This window comes from Pteronotus mesoamericanus, unplaced genomic scaffold, assembly GCF_021234165.1.
Source record: "Pteronotus mesoamericanus isolate MK-2021 breed Mesoamerican mustached bat unplaced genomic scaffold, CSHL_Meso_final contig_182, whole genome shotgun sequence".
Taxonomy (NCBI): Eukaryota; Metazoa; Chordata; class Mammalia; order Chiroptera; family Mormoopidae; genus Pteronotus; species Pteronotus mesoamericanus.
Window position 1 is genome coordinate 28,930,958 of NW_026555078.1, and position 21,222 is coordinate 28,952,179.

Genomic DNA, 21,222 nt, shown 5'->3' on the forward strand with positions numbered 1-21,222 from the left:
AACCCGGCAACCCCTTCGAGGCCCCGCCCCCTCCGCTCTAGTCCCTTCTGCGCTCGGAGGCCCCGCCCCCTGAGGAGGCCTAGTGTTCTAGTACTCTCGCGCCGAGTACGCGGGTGCGCCCTGGTTTCGAAGCGAGCGCCGCCGGCTGGTGTCCCGTGTTCCCAGATGCAGACAAACAACGGCACGTTGGCGGTGCCCCGGCTGCCACCGCACGACCCGGGGACGCCGGCGCTGTCGGTGGTAGATATGCACACGGGCGGCGAGCCCCTGCGCATCGTGTTGGCGGGGTGTCCGGAGGTGGTGGGCCCCACGGTGCTGGCCAAGAGGCGCTACATGCGCCAGCACCTTGACTACGTGCGGCGACGGCTCATGTACGAGCCCCGGGGACACCGGGACATGTACGGGGCCGTGCTGGTGTCGAGCGAGTTACCAGACGCGCACCTGGGCGTCTTATTCCTGCACAACGAAGGCTACAGCTCCATGTGCGGTCACGCCGTGCTGGCGCTGGGCCGCTTCGCGCTGGATTTCGGCCTGGTGCCGGCACCTCCAGCCGGCGCCCGCGAGGCCCGCGTCAACATCCACTGCCCGTGCGGGCTGGTGGCCGCCTTCGTGGAGTGCGAGGGCGGCCGCAGCTGCGGCCGGGTGCGCTTCCACAGCGTCCCGGCCTTCGCCCTGGCCACAGGTAACCGGAGGAACCCTCCCACCCCTTGGCTGCAACCTGAGACACAACTAACTACACTCTATCTCTGGGCTGAAACCCACGCAGAGCAACTAACCCACCTCCACGGCTTTTGCAATTAATATAATAATAAAATGGTAATTCTAAATCACTGCGGATGTGTATCAGAATCTTAGCCTTCGGCATTTGTGCGGTGCCTGCAGTTCAGTTATCCCCCAGGTCTATCAGCCTGTGTTCCTGAGAGAGCCTTGAAAAGTATAAAATTCCGAATTTCTCTCTCAGCACCTAGTTCCCCAATCGTCGGGCATTCCTAGAGATTTCACAGTTGGATAAAGCAAGATCCGTAGGGGTCAAGGAAAGAGCAAAGAACAACCAATTTAACTGGGTTCCTGGCTGGCTCAGAATACCCTCACTAGACACACTAACCCCCTGACAAGCTATTAAATGCAAGTTACAAAAACTCATGTAAAAAGTGTTTCCCTACTTCTTGGGGGGATATTAAATGTGAACTAAGCGATTTATAAATCGTTAAAATACGGACGTTGCTACTCTTTAGAAACAGAAACAGACTTTGCTGGGTTCAAAGTCTGACAACCCCTAACGCTGTGCAACCTTAGTCAAATTACTTAACCCTCTCCTTGTCTATGCTTCTTCAGGTGTTACCTTATTGAGATTTTTGTGAGGATTAAATAAGTGTGTATAAGGCACTGCTTAGAATTTAAGGAATACATGTATTCCTAGAGACAGGCTACAGAATATTTAAGATTACTAGTTTAGTGCTGTAAGTGTGCTGAGCCTTTGGGTTCCCCAATACAGAAGCTGTCTGTCCTATAAAACAGCTGTCTAATAACTATCATCCTTACACAGAGGGAAACCCCTCCAAAGGGCTGTATTCTATCAGTGAGGATGCTTTAGGAGTCATGACTGCAAGTGAGCGGGGAGCTAATTTAGTCCAACCATGAACAGGGTTATCACCTCTTTCTTTCAAAGTCTTCAAGCCATGCAAAGTATTCTATCAGTTCAATCTTGATCCTCCTATAGGATTTGAATTCAGGATTCGCCTGATTCTAAATGATGCCCTAATAGCCCAGGCATTTGTCTGTCTTAGAGCAAATTGATGCCACTTTCTCTTTTAGGAGAGAACAGTGCCACATATGCAGTGGGAGGGCACTTGAGGGAGACAGGAGTTTATGTTTAAGATTGCATCTCAAAAACCTGACCAATGGACTAACTTGGCTAACCACGGCATGGCAGCAGCAGATGGAAAGCACTCTAGATTTTGTGGGAAATGACAGCAGGCAGCAGGATCCCCACCGCCTCAGTTTGGGTTGGTGACACCAGGGGCAGCCGACCCTGTAAGCGCAGTAGGTCCTGAGAGCATCGCTGCATAACTGTACAATGATCAGTGAGCATGAATGGTCACTTTGCACTATAAAGAAAATGAAATCCTAAGTTCTCAGAAATATACAAAAAGGGAGGACTGACAGTGTTCAATCTAGATCATTGCTCTGCCCTTCCCCATCTCGGTCACTGTATGAAAAGGATTCTATTTCTCAATGCCATGTCTGTAAAATACAGATGACAACAGTACCCCCCTCAGAGAATGTTTGAGTCCACCTCCACTCCACTGCTAAAATGGAAACTCCTGAGTTTTGTTCACTGTATTCAAGGGCTAGAATAGGAGGTAGTGAACATATGTTGAATGAGTAACTAAAATGAAATTTGGAGGAGTCTATGTTGATTGACAAATGTAAATATCTGGGACTCTTAAGAGTCCTATTTCCATTGGAAATTAAACTTTTGGCTTTAATACTAACATTTATTGCATTTGTCATCTGTGTCAAGCAGTCCCCATACGTTATCACATGGACTTCTCAAAAGAAACCTTTTTAGGGGGAGAATAGCAATTCCATTTTACACATGAAGTCACAAAAGCCACATCTAGCTTAGCTTTCTTGCAGTCCCTTATTTCCATCTAATTCCATACTCTCCTTTCATCAAATGTGCTTTTCATGTTGCACCAGCATCCAGAAAAAGACCTTTATCATTCAATTTTGCTGTTAAGTTCCACAGACATGTGTTACTCTTTTGGTGGTAAGTATTCCGTGTTTTTACACATCACATGTAAAAAGGGCTCTGTGGGATAATCTGCAACTGGTCGTGTACTGGTACCTTTGGATGACCATGCAAACTCAGGAATACAAGAAATATTTTATGTTTCACAACTTCATTTCTCAATTTGAGACTGTACTCTGCTCAGCTTCATCCCTCCACCTGCTGCCCCTTTTCCTGAAATATGTGTGAGCCAAGGCCTTGGAGAGAAGAATCTTTTGGTCCTCAGCTTGCGCGGGTTACCAGGGAAACATCATCTGCCCCTTCCAAGGGGCCACTGCCCCTGCCTTCCTCGTCCTTGCTGCCTCTGTCGCACTCTGTAGCCTCTCCATGGTGCTGTGGAGAAGACAGGTCCTCCGCACTCAGGACCTTCAGCCCCCTTTCTCAGTCCGGAGGCAATTTCTCTATTGACCAGGAGAAATATTTCTCCCTTCAGAACACTCCTTTGACAACAAACCTCTTACCCCTGAGACCTTAGTTTTCCACAAAATCTCCTTTCTCCCCTGCCATAAGCCTCCCCCAGACGCTGTGAGAGCCAAGCCCACTTGAACTGGAGAAAGAGAGGGAAATGTGAGTGTGGGGAAAACAGTTTTAATATCCCGAAACATCACGTAGCTCCATTCCTCCAAAAATACACATTCAGGATTTCAAACAATTGACCTTCAGGTGAAACTTTGGGGATGTCCGGCACCTAAAATACTCGTTAAAACCCTAATGCAACATAATAACCTAAAGGTCAGTGATTCTGCAATGGCTTTGTTCTCAGTATTTGCCTGCAGGATACTTTAACAGGATGAAATATATAAGTGAGTGTATATAATATATAGGAAAAATATCTTTTTTTTTTCATTTTGTTTTGACTTTAGAGCTGAAGAAAATCAATTTGTGAATAGGACTCCAAATCCTCACTATTTAAAACCATTCCTGCCCTGACCTGTGTGGCTCAGTTGACTGGGCTTTGTGCTGCAAAGCGAAAGGTTGCTGGTTCAATTTCTGGTCAGGGCACATGCTTAGTAGGTTGTGGGTCTGGTCCCAGATTGCAACCAACCAATGTTTCCCTTCCTCTTTTCCTCCCTCCCTTCCCCTCTCTCTAAAAATAAAATCCTTTTTAAAAATAAGAAAATAAAACTTCCTGGTAGTATGAGAGGGAACCTACATTTTCCTTTGTAATTTTCACACATTGATGTCCCAGGGTTTTCCTCTCTCTGCCTCTATGATGTTTCCACGAAAAAAGGTCCTCAGCATAGTTAACAAATATGTATGTGTAATGTAAGAAAAACATGGCATTCACGTGTATAACTTATGCAAACATCAAAGATAGAAAGATGCTCTTAGCTAAAGGTTTATTAGTATTTACTTGATGCTTACTCATTTTGAAGATGGGTTTTTGTTTGATTCCTTTTTATGATAGGAAGAAGACTCCCCGCCCCTACAACATACACATATGAAAAATTCTATGATGTTTCTTGCTAAAATACTAAAACAAGCTAATTTTCAAACATCTTTTTTAGATCTCCTAGTGGATGTTCCTGGTCACGGACAGGTGGTAGTGGACATTGCATATGGTGGCGCTTTTTATGCCTTTGTGAGTGCCGAAAAGTTAGGGCTGGATGTTTGTTCTGCAAAGACAAGGGACCTGGTGGATGCAGCAAGTGCAGTCACAGAAGCAGTGAGAGCTCAGGTCAGTACAATTGCTGCCATCAGAAAAATTGCCTTTCTCTGTGGCATGAAGGACATATAAATAACATGTTTATACAGAAATATAAATACCTATGTTTGGTATTGAAATTATTAGTAGTGCTAAGAATAGGGTACGGGTTTGAATTGTAGGCTCTAGAGCATGACTACCTCTGAGTTCTAGCTTTGCCACATGTAACTTTTGTAACCTTGAGCAAGTTATGTAACCTCCATGTGCCTCAGGTTTCCAACCTGTAAAATGGAAATTTTGAAATATCTGCTTTGTAGGGGGTTGTAAGAGTAAGTGAATATATGTAAAGGACTTAGAATAGTGCCAAGCCCATAATAAATGTTGAATAATGATAACTATTATTAACTTTAATAATACATATATACTAATATAATTTGTGGTTGTTTAAACATATAGTAAATATCATAGTATAGGGTCCCACTAATTAGAAATACATGTTTTGCTATATATGATCATTCTACAAAACTTGAAAATAATGAATATAAAATAGAGCTTACAAAACAGATTTTATGAAGTCTGATCAGACTTTCTCTTATTTACAGAGAACATTAGTTCCTAATTAGTGGATTTTCCTGAATTGCTACGAAGTTAGTAAATAACTATCCAAGTAACTCTAGTTTTGGCTTTGGAAAACTATTCTGATTAAATCAGTTTAGATAATAAACAAATCTAGAATACTTTTTCATTTCTAGCACCAGTCTGCCATTTTACCTTGAAATTGGGACCTACAAATAACTCATATACAGTATGTAAGTGTTTTAGTGTTTGATAATTACTATTCTAAGAAAAAATAACTTGTGAATGATAGTGTCTAAAATACTTGTACTAATAATTATTTATGAGCCTATGAAACGTATCTCAAGCTTTAATTTAACATAATGTATAACCTAAATAATAAAAATTAAAATATATACTATATCCCGGCTCTAAATTATTCTTTTCCCAGAACTGTCAATACCAATACATAGAATCACTTTATCATTGTAACTTCTTAAGCTCTGAATTTACATCAGTTCTCTGTTCCATTAAGCAGACAGCTAATAGTTTGAGTTAACAGTTTGGCATAAAAAGATTTCACCTTGTTTTTAATGAAATCAAAAGGAAAAGGTATAGTTTTCTTAATAGAAGCAATTTTGAACTTCTCATTGAAGCTTCAACTTCTCACCAAGGTTGTGAAGGGTGGACTTGAGGAGGGATTCTGCAAAAATATGAGCAAAAGTTTTATTAGGGATGAACCAAGCAGTAGAAGTACTTTGTGAATTGCTGCCCATTCATATGCTGATTTAGATTTAGGGAAAGGCCTTTGGGGGTAGGGCTGAAGTTAGCATAATGTAAATTCATCTTCATTCACTCATTCTTTTAATAAGCATTTACTTACCAAGAACTTACTTTATGTCAGATACTATGCGAGTTGCTGGAGGCACAAAGGAAGAATGAAGCCCACTTTTGAGGAGCTTGGTCTGGGGGGAAGCGCCCCTGCGAGCAGTGTGAGGTCGGGAGGTGCCAGAGGAGAGGCGGGGCATAGGGGCTTTACGGGAACGGAGGACGACGGTCCCATATGCAGGCCGCTGTAACTTGGTTATAAAGGGACTCTTGGGAGCCTAAGAGTCCAAACCGCTTCACCTGCTTTAAATGACAGGTAAGGGGTAGTAGAATGTACTATCTGTAAAGATACTCATGGAAGTAAGATTACAGTTGTCTCCTTCAAACTAGCAGAAGTTACCAAAATCCAGGGAGAAATAAACCACCAGACCCCTGGGAACAGAAGCAGGGCCCATTTGGACCTGACCTGTCTTTGCCATGGATGTGACCTAGCTATTCTGCCCGTGCCTGCCTCTCTGCATATCCGCTGCTTTTTATGATACCAACTGACTTCATCCTTTACCATAAATCTTTTTTTTGTCCAATTTTTTCTTTTGCCTAATAGCCTCTGCATTCTTGTCACTTTTGCTTGCTTGTGGCTTCTCACAGACTTTGTCTCTGTCAATGGTGTTAACTTCAGCTCTAGATGCTCATTGCCTGACTTTCCTACATGATCCCTTCAAGCTCCCGAGAGTAAGGCCGTGATCGTTTCAGCTCTTCCCATTTGGGCGGCCATGGCCGGCCTGTGATTGACCACCTGGGCTCAGTGCCTCCGAGTGGGTGTGCTTAGGCTGTGTGGGTGTGTGGTCGGACTGGTCCTTCAGTAGAGGCTATGTGTGGGGCAGCTTCCGGACAAAGGACTCGAAGTATGATAGGAATCACAACTTTTAATAAAGCTTTCTTTATTCATCTAGACAAAAATGTCACTTCAAACATTTAGTGCCTTGACCCTAAAAGTATTTTTCAAATGATAAAGATGGAAAAGTTATGTCTAACAGCACCCCATATATGTTATTTAAAATATAAATTTGTCCCTGGCCGGGTAGCTCAGTTGGTTAGAGCATCATCTCAAAACACCAAGGTTGTGGGTTCCATCCCAGTTGGGGCACATTCAAGAATCAACCAGTGGATGCATAAATAAGTGGAACAACAAATCAGTGTCTCTTTCTCCCTCTAAAAAAATATCAACAAATTTAAAAATATACATTTGAATCAAAATATTTATTTTACATGTGGTTGATAATTTTTTATTATTTGCAGATTAAAATCACTCATCCTGACAGTGAAGACCTTGCCTTTCTATATGGAACTATATTAACAGATGGCAAAGATACTTACAGTGAGGATCCAACCACCAATATTTGTGTGTTTGCAGATGAACAGGTATTAAAACTGTAATTTTTAGGCACAAAAGCCATGCAATGTGAAAGTGGAGGACCACGAACTCGCTTCTCTTGGTTTATTCTGGAACAGGTTGACAGGAGTCCTACCGGCTCAGGAGTGACAGCCCGAATTGCCTTGCAGTACCACAAAGGGCTTCTAGAGCTGAACCAGACCAGAGCCTTTAAAAGCAGTGCAACTGGCTCAGTCTTCACAGGGAAGGCTGTGAGGGTGAGTGACACCCTTAGCGTCTTTGTAACTGCGTTACTTGTGAGACAGAAGAGGCCTGAGTTGGGTGTGAAATGAGTTTCTTCACTCAGCATTCGGAAGGGAATTTTAAAGCAGGCCTGTGAAAACTGCTTGGCTAGGATTTTGGTTCTCCTGTGTGGTTTGAAAAGCCCTGGGGGTTCCCAAGGTCCTTTCCGTGGGTCCACAAGGTCAAAACTATACTCATAATAAGACCAAGACATCGCTGCTTTTCAAGTCCATTGCCTCACGCGTGCGCAGTGTTCTCCAGAGGCTGAATGATGTGACAGCCCGGCTGACTGAAGGCAGAAGCAGATGCCAGGACCTAGCTGTTGTCTGTTTGCAAAAAATGTGAAACAGCCATTACTTTTTTTTTTGTTTTGGCACATGTTACTTTCACAGAAATTTGTTTATGTTAACATGTAATAAGTTTATTTTTTACAGTGAATTAATGGACAAGTATCTTTAATTACCAAAATAGAAAATATTAATAGATATGACCTATGTCAACAAAACCTCTTGATGTCCTCAAACTCTAAGGAGGTAGAAAGGGGTTCTGGGACCAAAGTGTTTGAGAACCATTGAATTAGGGTTTGGATTTTTTGGTTTTTTTGTCTGTTTTCATTCTACAAGAGTGTTTCATTTTATAATATGATGTGAAAGCCCTGAAAAGTTGTGAGAAGTAGAATTTTTATAATGCAATCAAATATTAAACATGCTAATAGAGTTAATTAATGAATTTACTCATATTAATAAATGAAGTCTACAGGATGACTTATTTACTTCTAATGAATGATCTACTCATAAAGAGTCCTTTAACATAGCAATCTATCTCAATAAAGATATTTATATCCTTATATAGCTATTTATAAAGTTTGGTTTTTCTAAATATTGAATTTTCTTTAATATTCAATAGTTAGGCATTCCTATATAATACATGATCTTATGAGATACCAAACCACTTATGTTGTATGCGGAAATTTAGAATATATTGTCTCAAGTCTGTAGCTGAAGATTCTACATTTACTGGGTGTTTCACTACATGTCAAGTTCCAAACTAAGCACTTTTGTACTGTATGCATACCATCTCATTTAATACATAGGAATCCTAGGACGTCAGTGTTATTATCATTCTATTTTAACAGGTAATAAATTGGAGAATTCAAGAGTTTAGGTAAGAGATCCAGATTAGGAATGCAGGTCTTTCTGAGCAGACCTCATGCTGTTAAGCATTACATTAGATTGCTGTTAGACAAAGCAAGTTTCACTGAGGCTTTATATTATAGCAGCTTTATAAAAAGGTAATAAAATTACTGTACCCTAACCTCATAATTGACATTTTACCTTAAGCTTCAGTTATTCTCATTTTTTAAAATTAGAAAATAAAAAGACACCCTGTAGTTCAGATTTGAAGTTATTTATTTAATAGTTGCTAATCATATTTGCCTGAACATCTTCACTTGCACCACTGACCTTTCCTCTCTCTGGGCTCTTTCGGGCTCTCTGACAGCATCTTCTCCTTCTCTTTCCCCGCCCCAGCCTCCTTTCTCTATCCTTCCATTTAGAGGCCCCCAGCATTTTATCCTTAGCTCCCTTCTTTTCTCCTCTGCAATTTAATGCCCCTGGGCAATTTCCCCCACTTCTGAAGCTTCAACTCTCAGTCACCCACTGATGATGACTTCCAAACCTTCCTCCCTACCATGCCTACCCTGGGCTTCTCTCCCGAGTCTAACACTTGTATTCCCAACTGTCCAGTAAACTCATCTCCAAACTATCCCAGAGATACCGCAAACTCAACTTGTTGAATAGTCCTTCCTCGCTTTCTCCCTCCCTCTCTTCCTTCCTTCCCTCCTTCCTAAACATTCCCCTCCTGCCTCATTCTCTATCGTGGTTAATGGTAGAGTCAACTTCACTTTCAAGCTAAAAGCTGCAGTCACATTTAACGTGTTCCTGTTCCTCACTTCCCACATACATCAGTGCCCAGGCCTGTCAGTTCTACCTCCAAAGTACCTTTCTATTTTGCTTTTCTCCATCCTCACTAAAAATTACCCTAGTGACTCTAGAGTCAATCAGGGAATTAAGCTGACCTCTTAACAGGGTTCTGGGCGTTCAGTCTCTCTCCTCTCCAGCATAACTTATGTAACACACACCCGATCAGGTCGCTCTCTGTTCGTTGCCTGTCAGATTAACTCTTGGGTTTCCTTAAAATGATAAAAATCAACAATATGACTTAAAGCCAGATACATATGAATGCAGTATTTTGATATTGCACTCTTTTTGTCTTTTTTTTTTTCCCCAGGAAGCAAAATGTGGTGATTTTAATGCTGTTATAGTGGAAGTATCCGGACAAGCCCATTACACAGGTACAGCAAGTTTCATAGTAGAAGGCAATGACCCACTGAAGGATGGATTTCTTCTCAAGTGACTTCTATGACTTTTAAGGGCTTTCTTTTTAAAGCAATTATTTTCTATAAGTAATTTTTCTTTAATTATGCAGAAACCTATATCCAAATTGTACATATAAGCCAACTTCCATTCTTTCTAAAATAGGACTCTGGCTAAATATGAGGTTATTATACCTCATATTAGCATATATTTAGGTATAAATCCCATGTCTAGGATACACTATGCCAAAAATTCAAAATAATTTTCTAGTTATTAACATATCAGGTAAAACGAAAACCTTAGTTCTTCTTTTAAAAAATTACTGTATGGTAATTACTATAATATTCTTTCTCATTGCTCTTTGTATACTAGGTTAAATTGTAGCCCTCAAAACAATGACCCTTACCGGTTCATGATTTTAGTCTTCCAGTTTTTGAGTAAAATAATGCCCTCTCTCTAAGTTGTTTGTAAGGGAGATGGATTATTGTAGGGCAGTCACACTTCCTATACATAACCTGGGAGCAGGTGGGTGGGCCAGCTTCTCGGGGTCCGTGTTATAGGGGTTGCCATGTGTTCTCTGTCCTGCAAAAGCCAGCTCTACCCCAGGGGCCTGAAGTCATAACTTGAGGTGAGGAGACCAACTTATAATTAGACTTTCGATATATCTTTAAGGCTCTTATAAAAAGGACTGTGTGCTGCATTGTTGAAATATGGGTCCATAGTAGAAATCAATCAGTGAATCACTACAGTGGGATAAGTCTCAAACCCTACCAATTGCATGCCAGGTAGATTTAAAACATGAAAGAAATGTTAACTCTTGGTATTCTTGCTAGTAAACTGTCTGTGAGCCTGTTAAAAATAAATTTGATCATTATCAGTCATTAAAAAATGAAGTATTAAAAATTTTTCAACATACGATGCTCTCAATATTCATTAGACTCCATTTTGAGGTAGGCAATTTTTTTTTAAAGCATACAGAAATTGAAGTAATTAACTCATTTTAACTGGCTTTGCCATCCAGCAAGTCTGTATATACCCAGATATTAGGTCTGTGATGGAATTACCGGACCAAAGTTAATTACACAAAAGTAATGTTTTCCACTTAATGTCTCAAACATTCAATGGTAGAGAAATCACTTCTCTCTAAACAGTGACACTGTCACTAACTTTCTCCTTTTTTCAACACTCTCCGTCCTCTGGGAAACTGTGTATCCCCAGAATGCAGTCTTGCTGGGGTGTTCTACCAGGCAAGGGGTGCGCCAATCAGGCTCTTTCCCCCAGGACCTGGGTGTTGAGAGAAATGGCAGAAGGTCTAAAAAATGGTTGAGACAGACTTACTCTGGTAGTGCGCTAAAGAGATTCTAATGAGCTTCTGCTCTCTCCGCTCACAGAGCTGCCCTGACTTCTCCTTTCCTTGGGGCTGACTGTTAAGACTGTCCTTTTGTTATCTGAACTTCCCCTCTCCTTCCAGTAAATTCCTTCCTAGCTTGAGGGAGACAGTGCCCTATTTGTATTGCTCATATCCAAATACCTCAGTCAATACACTACCTCCTTAAAATCCCTTCTCTCTGCTGTAAAAGCCTGACTGCAGACTCTTTCATTTCTTCCTTGAGCCATTATAACGCCTTTTCTTAACTGGTCTCCCAGGTGCCAGATTCTTCTCTGACAGTCACTTAAGAAAAAATTTTTTTTTCTGTTTCTAGCAGTTTTCCAGAGGGTTAAGTGCTAGGAATCTAATAAAAAGATGAACAGACAAAGCCCTAGTCTTCACAGGGCCTACAGTCTACGCCTACCATGGGAGGCAAGTAATAGTCCAGAGAACATAATTATAGGCAGCAATATGTCCTCCAAGCCAAGGAAGGTGTCCCCTGAGAGACTAACATTCCTTCAGAGATGGGAACCCTCAGGGACGGGGCAGAGGAGGGGTGGGGGGGCAGTGGGGGGGTTAGGCGTGGTAGAGGCTTCCTGGCAGAAGGCATGACAGGTACAGATGCCCTAAGGAGCTCACAAAAGTCCAGTATGAGAAAAAAAGGAGCAAAGTGACCCAAAATGAGACGAGAGAGAAAGTAGATGAGAGATTACGTAGTGCCTCATCATAAGTGTTAAGGACTGGGGTCCTCATCCTAAATCAAAAGGAGAAAGCCATTAGAGTGTTTAAATAAATGAGTGGGATGATCAGATTTATTTTGTTTAAAAGAGCATTGTGCTGCCCTGGCTGGTGTGGCTCAGTCGGTTGGGCGCTGTGTGGCAAAGTGAATGGTCATCGGTTCAATTCCCCATCAGGGCACATGCCTAGGTTGTGGTTTCAGTCCCCAGTCAGAGCAAAAGGCTGCCAATCAATGTTCCTCTCTCTCATTGATGTTTCTCTCCCTCTCTATCCCCCTCCCTGTTTCTCAAAAAATAATAATAAATAAAAATTAATTTAAAAATTTGAAGGAAAAAAAGAGCATTGTGCCTATAGTGTGGAGCAGGGGCTGGATGTGGGGAGTCCCAGTAGGAGGTGACAGTAGTAGACCAAAGAGGGGATGAGGGCTGAGATTCAAGTGGATGATCAAGTGATGGAGGAAATGAATGGATACAAAGGTATTTAACAAGTAAAATTCCATGTGTTGGTGGTTGGACATGGGCTGGTGACGAGGAAGACATTGATCTAGAAAGAACCCTGTGTTTTGTAGTAAACTAGATGGAAGGTGATGCCACTTTTTGAGACACAAAATATTGAGGACCAAGGTTTTTAGGAAAGATCATGGACTCCATTTTGGTCATGTTGTGTTTGAAGGGCTTTTGCGCATCACGGGGCAAAGCCAGGTAGCAAGATACATGGTTTGGGGCTGGAGACAAAATTTAGAGTTGTGAAAATATAGATTTCAAAGCTGTGGGTGTGAATGAGATGGAGGAGGAAGTGCAGGGCTGCCTAGGACCGGGCCTTCAGGGCCTCCGGGATTTAAAGGCACGTGGGGGAGGATGAACTGGCTGAGGACACTGAGGCAAACCAAGAAGGAGGGAAACCAGGAGGAGGTGAGGTCACTCTTGTCTTTCTGAAGCACACTTGATTATGACCATCTCTTGCTTAAACTCCTTTGGTGGCTATTGCCATTACCCCATGTTCCCCCAGTAAAGCTTAGTCTCTGTAACACTGCACACAAGGACTTTATAAGAGGGCCCCAATCTGTTATTATTTATTCCCCTCTTCACTCCCTACCCCTACATATCCTAAGATACAGAAATTTCTCACCACTACCCAAGAGTCAAGTACTTAGATACTAACCTTCAGACTTACACATGCATCGGATGTCCTTTTCTTTTTCTTTCCTTTTTTCTTTTTATCTGGGTGGACAGTCCAATGTCACTTCTTGTGTGAAGCCTTCATCGGCTACCCTAGGAAGAGTTAGTCACTGCCATATAATTTAATTTCTATATTTTTAACAACTCTTAGGACATTGTAATATATTTGTGTTTACCTAAGACTGTAAGTTTCTTTCAGCTAGGATCCTTCCTTATCTTCCTCGTTGTTTCTGAAAACTTAGATAAATAAATTAATCTATTATGTTTTTGTCCTAATTCAGTGGTTCTCGGGTAGGTTGATTTCCCTCACCTTCCATCCCTGGGGATATTTGGCAATATCTGGAGACATTTTTAGTTGTCACTACAGGCTTCTGGCGGATAGAGGCCAGGGATACTGCTAAACATCTGTGATGCATAGGGTCGCCCCCACAATGCAGAATTGTCTCAGAATGTTGATTCTATGCAGAGGCTGAGAAAACCAGCTTGGTTTACCATCTTAAAGGAACTCCTATTTATGCTGTAAATTTCCAGTAGGATATTTTTCCTCACTGAAATAAGCAAACAAAGCACTGATATCATCGATTTTAAGATCTGCACATGTACTCATCATTCTTTACCGCAGTGTTTCTCAAACTTGACGGTGCGTCAGAATCCCTTGCAGGTCATGTGGCCCAGGATCTCCGATTCTGATTTGGGACAGGGCCCAAGAATCTGAATTTCCAACAAGTTCCCAGGTCAGGTCACACTTTTCCCCATTAGAGGCCATGTCTAGAAACTTGACATGTCCAGAAGCTTCGCTGGGTAGTCAAACCCTTCCTGTTCCTGTGTCTCCCAACCAGATTCCCACCTGGGGCTGCTTCTGTGGCGACTGCCAAGTTGGCAGCACCTTAGACTCAAAATATATCACATTCTAGAGAACTTATGGAAGCCAGGCCACAGGGCAAGGAACAATCACTCTCTCTTCTCCCCCCACATGTGTATGAGTCAGTTATGGTCCCAAGATCCAGGCTCTTTAAAACAAGGTGACATCCTGCCTCCAAGATCCGTATCCTAGCTCCTCAGAGCACCTGTGTCAGAATCACCTGTGGCGCTCAGATTCACGGGCCTGTCTTCAGTAATCCCGGGTGTCAACCAGTGAATTTGCATTTTAATAAGCACCGTGCATCAGCGGTTCTCAAAGTGTGCTCATCAGACCAGCAACACCACCTCCTGGGAACCTGTTAAAGTTGTAAATTCTAGGACAGGACCCCAGACCCACTGAATCTGATAGTCTGGGTGTGAGCCCAGTCACTTATGTTTCAGCAGGAACTCCAGGTGATTCTGTTACACACTCAAGTTTGAGAACACCTGGTTTAAATTATTCTGCCCCTCAAGTTTAAGATCTCCAGATTGGGACAGTTTTTCACTTCAAGTTCTTGTTTCCTTCCCTACCTGTATATGCCGAAAAGACCCACGGAGCAAAGCGTACCCCTACGAAGGCCTCCCTGTGGGACATTTGTATCCAAGAAGAGACCCTGAGAATGAACCCTTGTTGAATTGGGTCATTTATATGAGGGCCACGCCCGCTGTATCTGGCCAGACAGTGGCTCCTGCGGAGATCGATTTGGCATCCTCTGAAGCCCAGACCCGGGGCTGAGTAACCTCGTGGGGAGGTGCAGTTGTGTGCGGACTTTTCCGAAGGTACTTGGCCGATGTCCCGCCCCACGCTCCTGCGTAAACAGGCGGTTCCCCCGGCAACGCCTGGAACCCACGTTAAAGGCTCCGCGGGGTCCGGGGTGACAGCCATCCCTCGGGCAGACCCCGACTACCGGCAGTGGCCTCTTATTCGGGCCCGAACCACCCTCCGGCTTGCGGCCGCCTCCTCTGGTGAGGGATGAGCAGCCCTGCGGCGGCCGCGGAGCCCCATGGAGCAGCCGCTGCCGCCGGGCCGCCAGCCCGGGTGCACGGCCTTGTCGGACAGCCCACGTTCCGGCGCCCCCTCCCCGGCCGGCACACCTGGCGGGACTTCCTCCGCGGAGACGGCGGCAGCGGTGCTCTCCTTCAGCACCGCAGCTACCGCGGCGGCCGCGGCGCTGGGGAACCAGAGCGACGGGAGCGAGGGCGACAACACTGGCGCCTCGGCCGGAGGCGGCCTCGGCTGGCACGGGGCGGCTGGGGTGGAGGGGAGGCCGCTGCTGTCTCACGGGGGGGCAGTGGCGGCCCAGGCGCTCGTCCTCCTGCTCATCTTCCTGCTGTCTAGCCTGGGCAACTGCGCGGTGATGGGAGTGATAGTGAAACACCGGCAGCTGCGCACCGTCACCAACGCCTTCATCCTGTCCCTCTCCTTGTCGGACCTGCTAACGGCGCTGCTCTGCCTGCCTGCCGCCTTCCTGGATCTCTTCACACCGCCCTGGGTCTCGGCGTCCGAACCCGAGGTCGCCGTGGGGCCCTGGCGCGGTTTCTGCGCTGCCAGTCGCTTCTTCAGCTCGTGTTTCGGCATCGTATCCACGCTTAGCGTGGCCCTCATCTCGCTGGACCGCTACTGCGCCATCGTGCGGCCGCCCCGGGAGAAGATCGGTCGCCGCCGCGCGCTGCAACTACTGGCTGGCGCCTGGCTGGTGGCCCTGGGCTTCTCCTTGCCCTGGGAGCTGCTCCACGCACCCCAGGAGCCCCCCGCGGCGCAGAGCTTCCACGGCTGCCTGTACCGGACGACCCCGGACCCCGCGCAGCTGGGCGCGGCTTACAGTGTGGGGCTGGTGGTCGCCTGCTACCTGCTGCCTTTCCTGCTCATGTGCTTCTGCCACTATCACATTTGCAAAGCTGTGCGCCTGTCAGACGTGCGCGTGCGGCCCGTGACCACCTACGCACGCGTGCTGCGCTTCTTCAGCGAGGTGCGCACGGCCACCACAGTACTCATCATGATAGTCTTCGTCATCTGTTGCTGGGGCCCCTACTGCTTCTTGGTGCTCCTGGCTGCTGCCCGTCAGGCCCAGGCCACGCAGGCCCCCTCGCTCCTCAACGTGGTGGCCGTCTGGTTGACCTGGGCCAATGGAGCCATCAATCCTGTCATCTATGCCATTCGCAACCCCAATATATCGATGTTCCTAGGGCGCAGTCGGGAAGAGGGTTACCGGACTAGGAACGCAGAGGCTTCACTGACCAGCCAGGGCCCGGGCCTGCAGGCCAGAAGGCGTAATCGCCTTCGAAACCGCTATGACAAAAGGCTGGGGGTCGGCAGCAGAATGGTTTCTTCCAATCCGACCAGCGGCGTGGCTGGGGATGTGGCCTTGTGGGCTCGCAAAAATCCAGTTGTACTTTTCTGCCGGGAATGGCCACCAGAACCTGTGACAGCATTGGCCAAACAGCCTAAATCTGAAGTTGGGGATACCAGCCTCTAAGAAGGATTGGGATGCACAGCTTGTGAAGGCAGATTTTTCACCTGATTTGTTTAATGATACAGGATTCTGGGGAAAATCGTGTGTTTCATAAAACCAAACATTTAAAGGAAATACAGAGGAGGAGGGCTACCCCACTTCCCCCAAACAACATACAAGACAATGTCCCCTTCTTGAAAAGTGCCAAAGACAATGTAAAATGCAAACATTAAAATAATCTTAAACCATACAACCAAGAATTGTGAACTGTAAGTGCTGAAAATGTCTAAAATAAAATCCACAATTACAGAAACACTCATAGGAATCACACTGAAACAAACAAAATCATTGACTGCAATCAGTATTTGTTCAAACACGTAGAGTTTCAAGGAAGACCAGGGACACTCAGAATTGCTTACCACCCCTCTAAATCACTAGCATTCAACAAAACTTCAGATACCTAGAACATGCTACCCTGACACATGCACTGGGTGCTTAGGTTGGGAACAGAAAATTCTTATCCTTACACAAGGTGTGCTCTAAAATCTTTGTGGGAAATTTAAAATTCATATCCCATATAAAACCATTGTAGGATTTTGAAAAAGTGGTTTATTATTGTAAAACCTAATCACCTGAAGTATGAAAATAAAGAAGTGTGGCTGTTTAAAAAAATATTCTAAGATTATACTTAGAAACTAATATTTCTCATCTCACCCTCAAAATTATTTGCCCTGTCCAGCTTTGAGGCATTACCCTTACTCTAACCTGCTACTTTGTTCCTAATAAATTGGGGGATGCCCCTCTCAAAATGCTTTCACACTTTTAAAAAATAACTTATAGAAAATCTTTGTCTGCTGAGGTAAAAATAATTTTTGGATTCAGCCAGAAATGTATCAATTCAGGTCGATTGAATCTGGTGAATATACAGGGCCCAGCAGAAGTAATGCTTGCTCGAGTGTGATTGGTAGGATAATAATATGAGTGTAATAATTTACTGTTTTAATTTGAACATTTCACCTAAAATGTCATATGGTGTTCTTGAGTATGATATTAGTATGTTATAGAATTACATGCTTATGATTTTTGTAATAAAAAAGTGGCACTATTTGCACCAGACCCTATATATAAAAGCTCAATAAAATAACAAGATTTCACTTTCTGATACGGTTTTTAGCTAATTGAAGATGTTTCCTAAGAGGACTTCTAAAAATATTTTGAGAAGTGGCCCCATTCTTGGAATAATCATAGAGCTTTCCAAGAGGATCATACTCTCCTATATTTGGAAGTTCGGGTACACTTTTTAAAAAAAATAGACCCCACCCTGGCTGGTGTGGCTCAGTGGCTTGAGCACTGGCCTATGAACCAAAAAGTCTCTGGTTCGATTCCCAGTCAGGGCACGTACCTGGATTGCTGGCCAGGTACCCAGTTGAGAGCGTGTGAAAGGCAACTGATCAATGTATCTCTCACACAGTGCTGTTTCTCTTCCTTTCTTTCTCCCTCTTTTCCCCTCTCTCTGAAGATAAATAAAATCTTTTAAAAAACAAAAAATGGATCCTTACTTTATAGATATGACTTTCCTAAAATAATGCAGTCTTTATTAGAAAGGGAGACCAGATATACAGAATTATTATATAATGTAAAGGGGTCTTAGTAACTTAGGCAAGTCAGAGACATACTTCAATCAAGATAAAGAGATATCTTTAGAAAGATATAAAACAAGGTGCTTTTAAAAAATTCAAAAGCACAATTCAAGATTTGTGTGTATAAAATTTTATTAAATGTCACTCATTTACTCAGACTTTTATTAGGTAGTTTTGTGTTTTCTCCTTTGTTCTTTCTTCCATCCTACCTCTCTTCTCTTCAGTATCTCATAGCCTTACTTGAAAAAGTACTTTAAACTAGATATGAAACATGAGCTATCATATAAATATTTTAATGTGAAAAAGCCACCTTTTTTCTTGCAAAGTATTTAAAAATGTTCATTGTATTTAAGTTTTTGTGTGCTTAGTGGGTGTATGTCATTATTTTGTAATGAAAAGTTGAAATATATAGTTGTGTCAGAATTAAAGATGTTTTAATTTTTCTTCATTTCAAGACACCACCATAATCAGAAGGTGATATCATCAGTGAAGTACAAGGTAGATGAGATAGTCTCTCCCCTTCGGTACTTGTTATAAACCATATACAGACCTAATGCAGCCAGACAAACATTTAACAGATATCTACAACATTTGCCTGATAAAGGCAAAAAAGTGATGTGTTTTTTGGCATTGTGAGAAATTGGAAGCCATATTTATGATTTAGAGAGAAATAATAAATAAAATCTTCCAGTTATGAAAGGTATCACAGAACAGGAAGTCAGCAACTGTGAATAAAGGGCCAAAAAAGAGTTAAGAGATCTTGGGAGGTAAGCATGTTGCAAAATAGAGTGTTGCCTGGGATGAAGAACTGAAGGAAGGTATTTCATAAACGTGTAATAAATCATGAAATGGAATAAACCTGCCTGGTGAATGAAGGGAACATCTGAGAGACTGGTAGTGAGAAGCCAGTGGCATGAAGGACTTTAAGACAGAGAAAAAATTCCCACCCTCACTCTTGGTAGGGCGCGGTAGGATGTTTTAGGAAAGGGACGGCCTGGGGAACAGACCATTTGTCAATGGCCGACCAGAATGGGAGGGGAAACAGAGAAAGTTGTTAATAAGTTACTGAACAACCTAAAGTGTTCTGTTTGTCTGTTTAACTTGAAGCTTTACAGCTAGTCAGTGATAGAGGCATCGTCTTTCTGGGCTCAGAGCCCTGCATTCCCTTCTCTACCCTCTGTTGCCCTCACGTCAATGTTAAGGGAAACTAGGGTTGAGAAGTTGTGGGACCATCATCATCATCATTATCATCTACTGCTTTTATTTCCTGCTTTACATTGGGCAACTTCCTGGGTACAAAGGCTGCTAAATCAAAGTACCTGTCTTAAGAAGGCTTACAGCTTAATTAAAGACCTTGTACTTTATATAACTTGCCCATAATCAGGAGTCTTTAGTTTACCTGTTGGGAAGAAAAGGTGCAGCATTTTTAGAAGTGGTTATCAAAGGCGATGGATCTGGGAAAAAAAAAAAAAAAAAGACATGTAGATAAAGGCCAGCTATCAATCTGGTCCAATTCTAAATACTTAGAGACAAAAATTAATGCCTTGAATAGAAGATGGAGAAAGAATGACTCTCCAATAAATTTAGGGCTTAGGCCTTTCCTCATGCTGACTGACTACACGATTTTAGGGTCTTTGTGGGGAAAAGCAAAAGAAAATGTGTGAAATATTGGGATGTGTTACATGTCACATAATACAAAAAGGCCAGAATGTAGTCTTACATATGTCATTATGTAATGTACATATGTCAAATTCCCAGCTTGAGTATTTCATTTGAATTACAATAACAGCAACAAGTCCTACACAGCATAGTACATACATTAACTCATTTAATCCTCAAAACCACCTTCTGGGCGGGAGTGGAGGGCAGGGTTCTATTGGGATCACTCCCTCTATTTTACAAATGAGGAAACTGAGGCACAGAGGAGCTATGAGATTTGCCTAAGTTTACATAGCAAGTAAGTGCTAGATGTAAGATTTGTACCTAGCAGATTGGTCAACCACTGCATTGTACTGCCTCTAATTTGAAAAATAAAATGGGAGATCTAGAAAAGAGCCACAGAAGTTAAAAACAGTTATCAAAGGGATGGGAAAAAGGTAGCATAAAATTTAAAATAAAGGATTTACTTAATTTGAAGAGCAGCTGCATAAGATGTGTGTTTTAAAAATAAATAAGAGCTCTGGCTGGTGTGGCTCAGTGGATTGAGTGCTGGCCTGTGAACCAAATGGCAGCTGGTTCGATTCCCAGTCAGGGCACACGCCTGGGTTGTGGGCCAGGTTCCCAGTAGGGGGTGTGTGAGAGGCAACCACACATTGATGTTTCTCTCCGTCTCTTTCTCCTTCCCTTCCTCCTTCTCTAAAAATAAATAAAAATCTTAAAAAAAAACCCCACTGCCTGGGTTGCAGGTTCAGTTCCCAGTTGGGGCATGTGTGAGAGGCAACTGATCCGATGTTTCTCACACTGATGTTTCTCTCCCTCTCATTCTCCCCGGCTTCCCCTCTCTCTGAAATCAATAAAAGAAAAATAATTTTAAAAAGAGATTCTTAACAATTACTTATACTTATAACCTCAGGCCTGTGTGATCCCAATGATCTTCCTTCTCTATTTCCACTCAGGGCAGCTGAGCACAGCTGGAGAAAAATTATAAAGTTAGATCAATTAGATCCTTTGCACCTAGCCACGACCCAGTCTTACTAGGGTCCTCTATCCCACTCTGCCTACTGAACCTCTTTGCTTCTCAGCTCACTCTTTGTACCCACTGTTTCTACAAACTTTCTTCATGCAAACTTTTAAATGAACCTCTCCTCTCAGAAGATAACCATTACTCCTACTTCACCAAAAAATATAATAAAATAAAAAATAAAAAACATTAGATACATATACACTCATATTTTAGCTACCATAGGTAGCAAACTAAAGTGAATTTATACCAGTTTTGAGCTCTTTCTTGCCAATAGTAAATAAACCAGTCCCCAAATCTCATGTATCAGTTATTTCCTTTCCTTGTACCATTAGCCTTTCCCACTGATCCAAATCCCTCCACTGAGCATTTAAACAGGTTCTAAGCTCTCA

The 21,222-nt window shown here is 43.1% G+C and overlaps 2 protein-coding genes across 2 annotated transcripts; both read left to right on the top strand.

The window, feature by feature from the left end:
* The first annotated feature begins 77 nt into the window (after positions 1-77).
* L3HYPDH (trans-L-3-hydroxyproline dehydratase) lies at positions 78-10,747 on the top strand. The gene is made up of 5 exons (XM_054567035.1): positions 78-682; positions 4,303-4,472; positions 7,122-7,244; positions 7,335-7,472; positions 9,787-10,747. Exons 1-5 carry the CDS (start codon positions 166-168, stop codon positions 9,910-9,912), a joined length of 1,074 nt encoding a protein of 357 aa, XP_054423010.1. The 5' UTR covers positions 78-165; the 3' UTR covers positions 9,913-10,747.
* Positions 10,748-15,061: 4,314 nt separating this feature from the next.
* Positions 15,062-16,534, top strand: GPR135 (G protein-coupled receptor 135). Its single transcript, XM_054567036.1, has one exon. It carries the CDS (start codon positions 15,062-15,064, stop codon positions 16,532-16,534), a length of 1,473 nt encoding a protein of 490 aa, XP_054423011.1.
* Positions 16,535-21,222: the final 4,688 nt, after the last annotated feature.

Excerpts from the sequence above, each read along its gene's own strand:
- GPR135 (XM_054567036.1), top strand. The coding sequence starts at position 15,062 with ATGGAGCAGCCGCTGCCGCCGGGCCGCCAGCCCGGGTGCACGGCCTTG.
- L3HYPDH (XM_054567035.1), top strand. The coding sequence starts at position 166 with ATGCAGACAAACAACGGCACGTTGGCGGTGCCCCGGCTGCCACCGCAC. Across the intron at positions 683-4,302 it reads GGCCTTCGCCCTGGCCACAG|ATCTCCTAGTGGATGTTCCT; the intron begins GTAACCGGAGGA and ends CATCTTTTTTAG. Across the intron at positions 4,473-7,121 it reads CAGAAGCAGTGAGAGCTCAG|ATTAAAATCACTCATCCTGA; the intron begins GTCAGTACAATT and ends TATTATTTGCAG.